This window comes from Gavialis gangeticus, unplaced genomic scaffold (assembly GCF_001723915.1).
Source record: "Gavialis gangeticus isolate Ggan-Ray unplaced genomic scaffold, GavGan_comp1, whole genome shotgun sequence".
Lineage (NCBI taxonomy): Eukaryota > Metazoa > Chordata > Crocodylia > Gavialidae > Gavialis > Gavialis gangeticus.
Genome location: NW_017728996.1, coordinates 8,119,794 through 8,127,914, shown reverse-complemented (window position 1 = coordinate 8,127,914; position 8,121 = coordinate 8,119,794). Strand labels below are relative to the sequence as shown.

General features: G+C 42.5%; 1 protein-coding gene across 1 annotated transcript in view; it reads right to left on the bottom strand.

The window, feature by feature from the left end:
* Window positions 1-1,238: 1,238 nt before the first annotated feature.
* The window catches only part of CHSY1 (chondroitin sulfate synthase 1), a 112,429-nt gene continuing 105,546 nt past the window's right edge, over window positions 1,239-8,121 (bottom strand). Inside the window, exon 3 of the mRNA XM_019503996.1 lies at window positions 1,239-4,565. Within this exon, the coding sequence (XP_019359541.1) occupies window positions 2,973-4,565 (1,593 nt within the window). The 3' untranslated portion in view covers window positions 1,239-2,972. The remainder of the gene's footprint in view (window positions 4,566-8,121) is intronic.

Genomic DNA, 8,121 nt, shown 5'->3' with positions numbered 1-8,121 from the left:
TGAAGATACAATAACAGTTTTCATATGGATGACCTGTACTTAAAGGCTGTTTCTAGCCACTTAAATATTAGAGCAGGGAGGAAAGAACTAACAGGCATCTAAAGAGATGGGACAAAATAGGGCAGAACCAATTCAATAGCTGTCTGCAAACACCAGGGCTTTTGCCTCTCAGTCTTATGGTATGGCTGCAAGTTTATGGGATAAGTGGCTAATTAAGATGTGGGCCCCAACCAGCTGGACTATACTGCGTGTCTAATGTATTGGAGACTGCTTAAAGTTTGAGCAGTTTCAGAAACTAAATCACAATTATAGCAATTGGCTTAAGAAACAAAAGCCAGATGGGTGCTATTCATTAACTGAGCTTAATGCCTTCACTAATTTATATACACACTTTGGAGACTACTGATTTCTCTATTAAGACAACAAGGGAAAAAAAGAAAAGAAAAAAAAGAACAGAAATCTTACCTCCACACCAAGTGATCTATTTTCTACATTAACTTCAGGCTTACTGCAAAGGAGGAGGAAAAGTTTTGAGACCCGATTTTCAGTGGGACATCCACAACTAGCTCAAGTAGTGAGCGCAGCAGGCAGCATCGACAATCCCAGAAGACGGGAAGCCAGGAATCAGTCTTTTAACAGGAGGGAGATGTCAGGTTTTTATTTGCCTTTTGGCTTCAGCCTTCAGAGTTCACATTTTTTCAGCTTTCCTCTGCAACCACAAGTGCTAGATGTGATCAAGTGACTCCAACAAAAGCTGGGGCTCAGAAACACGAGGCGGCCACAGCTGGTGGAATTAGTACTCAACAAAGTGCTCATCATTTCTTAAAGTTGGGACTTAATTCTTTTTACCGTGCACAGAGCTTCGAGAATATTAGGCAGTAATTCAGCCTTGCGTGTGCATTCAGTAGCTGGTTATGCTTAGCTTTGGGGAGACATGGAAGGAGATTTATACAGCTTCCACACCATGCAGATTCTGGAGACCTCCCTTAAAAACAGGCTCAAGCAAGCAGCAGTGGCCATGTCCATAAACAGCTGTGAGCACTAATATATACCTCTCTGCAGGACCCCACCGTGAAGTTCACTTTAGGCTGAAACATGGTGCAGACGCAATGAACGGCGCAAGAGTGGTCTATTATCCCTTGGCTTACTTTACCCCCAAGTATTTGTAACACTATTTTACCCAAGGTTGCAAGAACTGCATAAAAAAGGATGTGGACTGAGGCAGACACCAGGAGGAGTTAGAATTGCAAGTAAAAAAAAAGTCTTTATTGCATCTTAGAAGCAAGTCTTTCAAAAAGGTTTCCATGCATCAAATTCATTCCGAGTACCTACATCCTTGGGGCTGTCACCAACAAAAGAAATGACGACCATGACATGACACTGAATCTACACTAGCAATTCATATTCCACAAGTATATAACCACTGGTTATTTTTTTCTAAGACTTCTCACAACATGGTAACACTCTAAGCATCAATTTTCATCTTTTCACTGTCCTCCACCTCCCAAAAGGGCAGGTAACGTGGAACTAGGAATAATGAAACAAAATGGTGCTGAAGAGTACAATAGAAAAATATATTGTTCACTGGTTTTATTTTTCCTTCTGAACAAGGTATTTACAAATAGGTAGATCCCAATGTACCTGCTTCAACGGCAATATCTGTCACTGTTTGAAGTCAATGTGAAAGGTTACCTGTGTCGGCTTTAAGGCACTTCATTTTGTGTATTTCTTTAACCTTTCCTAGGTGATAACTCTTAGGGAGCACATTTTATCCATTCTACCTCCTCCCACCTCACCCAAAGTTACTCAGTACATTTTACAGAAATCTGGGGGGGGGAGAGGGGGGAATTCATGGAAAAAAAATACTTTCAAAAGAAATCTTTGGAGATCTGTTTACTGCAAATATATGATGTACACTATCTTAACAGTGAGAAAATGCAATACATTCCTAAAATATATAGATATAAATATTAAAATGACTAACAGATATTCAAGGAAAGGACAAGAACCTAAAAACAATGGATATTAAATAAATTAAAGACCTATCAGATACAGAAAAACAAAACAACTAGTACTCAAAGAATGTAATAATTGTTCCCATTAACATCTTGTAACTGACTGAACAAAATTAACGCAATCAGATGCAGTACATTTTCTATATAATTTTTTTTCCCAATGATCTTCTTGGGGATCTCCAATTCCTAATGATGTCATTTTTTGTTTTTCAGCAGTAAATTCTCATTTTCCCTCCCATGTACAATTATTACAATTTAGCATATCACCATCATGTGATCTCTGCTCTAGACAGGACAGCGATCGAGACCAACACCTAGAATCCATGTGGATTCTGAAGCAGTAGATCCAGATATGGACCAAGAACAACAAAACAACGTTTCTAAAAGGTTGTGCTTGTTTTCCTTGCCTGGCCTTGATAAGCCAAAGTGTAATTTAGGTTGAAATAGTCAACCACCTTAAACCCCTGCAATTAACAGGCACACCGATTTGCTTTTTTTCCTAACAAAATTTGATCAAAATGGCTATATTATTTTTAAAGAGTAGAAACTGTGTAATGTAAGTCATAACTGAACATTTGGATACAGTGATGTGCCACTTTGCTTGAATGTTCAGTTTCCAATTAAGAGAATCCTAGCAAAGAGGACAGCAACAGAAAAGGTAAGGAAAAAAACAATCTTTTGTTCGTAACGAAATTCTATTTCAAGTCAGACTTCTGGTGATCTGCCAGATCACACTGCCAAATTTTTTTGGAAGGCAAATACTGATCACAGTTTTGTTCAAAATGAAAAAAGAGAGAGGAATTCTTTGTAAGAAAACGATGATGACTTCTAAAATATATCCTGTATGGTCTTTAAAAGTGAACTATCAAAAACATTTTCCAAAAAATAAATTAGATAATTAAAAAAAAAAACCAAAAAAACAGAGCAAGAGAGAGTCTTCTCCAGCATAGCTGGACACTAGGCTGTCCTCACTGAGCCATTAGTATTGCTGCTTTTCCCAAAACCTGGGTCATTCTTTTCAAGCCATAGTTCAGCTAATTGTTGTGTGGATCCATAGGTTGAAGCTTTGGACCCCAAGCACATTTTATATTGTTTTGGGTCAAGATTAGGGTCACAAAAGACAGGATGATGCACATGGACTACTCCAATCTCCTGGCTTCGGAGAGTCTTTAACCCAGCTTGAATGACTTTGTTAAACAGGTCCACATCCTCCAGGCCCCAACCTTGAATTGAGACATCAAAACCACCTGCTCGAAGGAGATCTCCCTTGTAAATACAAGTGATGCCAAAGCCATAGTTCCTCCAGAAACCTGTTTTCTGGGTGAAGGCAAAATGATTGTCACTGGGAACTTTTCCACTATAAACAATCTTTGGATCATACTGGCTAAAGATGATTGGAAAGTATACTTGTTGGCCCAATACTGTATTGGCTCTACACCTCTGGAGAAACTCCGTGGTAAACACCAGGTCAACATCGCAGAAAAAAAGCAAAGACTCATTCTGAAACTGGGAAGACCCAACTTCAAGAGCCAAAGCTCTTGAGAACTCCCCAGACACCGGCAAGATCTGCATGTCAGCCTTGGGGTACTTAATACGGTAATCTCTCATTAATTCCACTTGTTTCGCCTTGTCGGGGTTTGAGTCGGAATTGAAAAGCAGGACAACCAGCTTGACATTTTGATTTGGAATGAGACAAGTTTTCTCGAAGTTCCCCATGAATCTTGCAAACATATCAAAGCGTCCAGACAGAGGAATTAAGATGTTGATCTTCTTGTCTTTGGGCTCTTTTCGCTCTGCCTTTGAGCCAGTGAGCTGGAATGGAACAAACATCTTCAGTGAATTGGATAGGAAAGACAAGGATCCAGAGTCCTGGTTAATTTTGCTGGCCAACTCTTTGGCATCCATCTCTTCGTGCTCCATGAACTGGATCTTGCTGAAGGTCTGTTGTAGGTAGGCATGCCTTCTAACAGGAACTGTCATCTTCTTCCCCTTGTGCTTCTTGTACAGAAGCAACAAGTCAAGAACATATTCTGCCCCATACATAGGATTTATTCTGCGATAGCCATACTGTACCTCTTTGAAATCTATGATCCGTCCTCTGGTCTTAGCATTGGCATTGATCATTTCCATGACCTGCATAACAATGTCATCCAATGCTTCGCGCTGAGATGAATCCATCCCTCTCCGAGGGGGCTGTCCATCGGCAGCAGAATAGAGATATTTCCCTGTAAGGAACTCCCACTCCAAGACCTCCTCACGTTGCCGCGGCTGGAACCTCATGAAGGACGGCGCAATGCCCAGCTGGAGGTCATCTTTGCGGATTTCTGCATTGCTGTATTTGCTCATCAGGACAATCTCCCTGTGCAGCTGTATCGTCCGGTGACGAAGTTCTGCTATTTTGCGACTCAGCATGTAACTATGAAGTCTATACTGGTATGGCGGGTTCTTGTTGGGATGCAGTGTTATAGCTCTGTGTATCTTGCTGTTTCGGAGGTCTCGGATGTAGCCTTTCTTGTTCTGCTCGTAGTTTTCATAAAACAGCTGCTGCATCTGGAGGGGGAGAGAGAGAGAGAGAGAGAGAGAGAGAGTTACTGTTTGTGCAGAATTAGGGATCTGATAGCACCATACGCATGAAATTGCCCCACACAGCCCATCCTGTAAGAAAATTCCTCCTTGCTTACATGAACAGAACCCTGTCTGAATAAGCCTCTCCCCCTGCTTTAGGCACAGGTTGCAATGATACCAGCTGCTATTCAAAGGAATTAAGAGGCTTATTCATTGTAAACCGGTGAAGAAAACATCTACCCTGGATTAGAGATTACTCTGGTCCGTTCCGGGGATATCACCATGATCTGAAAAACTGTGTAAGTAGATCACAAACTCATTTTCACCCAGTTTAACATGGCATCATCAGATAAACATGTCAAAGTGTGTTGTGTTTCCCCGTGTGCTAGAACTAGTTGTATTCGTCTGCTTTCCATATGCTTAAAAAAAAAAAAAAGCCTTATGGAGGTCACAATTCTATATGCAGAATAAATACGTTTTCATTTCCATCATGCCTTCCTTATTCTTCCATTGCATTCAAAGTTTTAAGTCACTGAATTAAGGCTGTTAGTACAGGTATGAGACCCAAACTAAGGGCCTTCAGAGATGCTTCTCTCTGTAACAAGCATTTGTGCTAGCAAAAGAGAAAGAGAGATGCCACAAGCACCAACCAGGAGTCCAGCGCTGGAACAGAAGAAGATCCAGCCCTGAGCTTTTGTATTTCATTTGTGATACTATTTTTAATGAAGTCTAACTTCTAATCCCTCTGACCACTTTATGCAGTGAAGTATAAGGACACTTGCAGCAGAATAAACCTATTCTTAAAATGGGTGGCAGGCTACCTCAGATGACTCTTATGAAGCTATCACATGTGTACGGCAGATGAAACAGCTATGAAGCGATCAAAGGAACAGCTAGTATCTGGTAGGATACAAGGCCAATCTGAGCGAGGATGCTCTTTATGAAATCCACTGGGAATTCACAGGGCTAAAAAGTATGTGCTGATCTGGTGACCAGGTATTTCACAGGTCACCCTTTGACCCTGTGAAATCAATGCCAAAATAGCCTGACACATCTTAACGCCTACTGTCCCCCTTTAGAAAGGAATTAAAAGTTTTACTGCCGACAGGAATTTTTATGGCTAATGTAGTTAATCTATGGAAGAATCTATGGAGGAAAAAGCTGAAATCCCCTCGACAGACATTTGCGTCAGAATTAAATCTGAGACACCCCTAAAATGTAACCACAAGAGCTACTTCATTGTGACAAATCACATGAAAATCAACTGGAGTACGGCGCCCACCTTTGTCCAGACATTTGCTCTTTCCCCCAGGTCATTCTCCCCACCTCCCAGTACCCTGAAGCAATTCAGCTGCCTTGCTTGCATGGGCAGCAAGTTGCACGCACACCCGATACCCAACAGAAAGGGCCCTGATCCTGATTAGAATCCATGTGAATAATGGGTGAACTCTCCATCTGCTACTCAGTACAAAACACCTTCCAGGAGTAGGGTGTTACCAAGGGCAGCTCTGAAACCCAGATGCACTAAAGAATTACATGGATATAGATAAAGCCTTGTCAGATGAACTTGCATTACGTATAGCTGCCTCCCGCCCCACCGTAAATCCCCCTCCGCTTCAGTGCTACCTTTGTATTGCTTCCATGGTTGATAAAGGGATACGTCTGCACATTTAGCCTTGCAGTTTTCATTCGGAGTGGTGCAACCTGCAGACCCGGTGTCTCACCCACTTTGAATCAATCTCATGAGCCCCCCGTTACAAGGGAGAATTTATACAGTGAGAATAAAACCACTAAGATACCCCCGAGTTACAACACATTTTTATTCTAATCTGGCTCCAGCAGCATGTCTTTTCCCATACTAAATATAGCACTAGAAGCACTGATATATACAGTAACTATTGGCAGATCTCAACAGCAGGGCATGTGGAAGCAACATGCTTCCCATCCGACTGTGCAACGCCAGGGAGGGAACGTTTTTAAAACAAGAACACATAAGCAGCTACTTTTTCAGCCCTGATATCAAGCACAGCAATTTGAATTTAAAATGAAATAAAAACAGAAGACCTCCGAACAGCAGCAACAACAGCAGAAAAATAAAAACCACCCCTCTTCCCACACACACAGCCCAAGTGCTTTTACTTCAAAATACCAGTCCAGGGCATTCTCAAAAATGCAGAGAAAAATAATCATGAGAAGCAGAAGCACATCTAGATTAGACAACCCAGATTTAACAAAACACCGATGGATGCGGGGGGAGAGGGGAGAAACGTTATGAAACCTCTGAAGACGGGTGAAGACACGGACCAGTAACAAAACTGTCCGAAACAAAAAGTAACGAGCGTATTAGCGAACTGCTAGTCTTCAAGAGAAAAAATAACCTGTTAACAGGGCAAGTTAAAGCCTGGAACATTTTATACCGTTTCCATTTCCAAATTAAAAGCTGGATAACCTCTTAGAAAACTGACTTGAAAACAGATCTCACCCTGGGCTTCACAGGTGTTTCATGTTTCAGCCTAAGGCAATTTAAACAGAAAAGCCTATTAAATACCGAAAGAATTATCAAAAAGGTGGGAATTCTAACAAACGGCTCGCTCCAGCTGAGCTACCCGTCAGCATGCGAGGATCGCTAATTAGACGCGCCATCACTCCCAGCCAGCATTTATATAAGTAGAATTTTTCAGAAGACTAAGTTGCGAGGTTGGCATTTACACCGCTTTTCCTATAAAAGCGTCGTCCCTCTTCTGACCTACAAAGCAGCAGCTCCTCCACGCACTTGGTAAGCAGGGGCAGGCCTCGGACACCGTGAGTCTGATCCTCTCCTCGATGTTCAGGGGTAAGGGCCTTTAAAAGCCGCAGCAGATCACACTTAAGATGCCATTTCTGAGGCTTCGGAAAGGGCAAATACATTTAGCGTGTTCCAGCCAACTAATGTCTGGAAGGAAATGGACACGGTGTTGTAAGCAGCTACAATCAACCCAATGACTTCTTGGAGTCCACTGACTCACCATTAAAACAATTTAATCCTTTATGGACTTATTAATGAGCCCCGTGTGGGAAGTGTTCATCAGTAACAATGCCGAAGCACCCATCTATTCCACGGCTGTGTCTTCTACCCCACAGTATAACCCTGGCAAACGCATCGCTCAAGAGCAAAGAGTTAGAAAGGACAGCCTAATTCAGATGCAAAACTGAAGGACATACCTTCCCCCCCACCCCTTGGGTTGACCAGGTCTTGGGTAAGCCTAGGTCCGCTGAGCAACCCTTGCAAAGCCGGCAGACCAAGGCACTTAAGGCAGCCCACCCCTGCCCCAGCCCTGGTACAATCTGTGGGCAAAGCACGAGCCCCCAAGGGGACACTTGCCTGCCTGTACACAAATGCCAGGAGCTTGGGGAACAAGCAGGAGCTCGTCCTCCTGCTTAACACAAAAAATTACGACGTCATAGGGATAACGGACACCTGGTGGGACTCCACCCATGACTGGACCACGTGTATAGATGGCTATACCCTGTACATGAGGGATCGTGTAGATAAAAGGGGCGG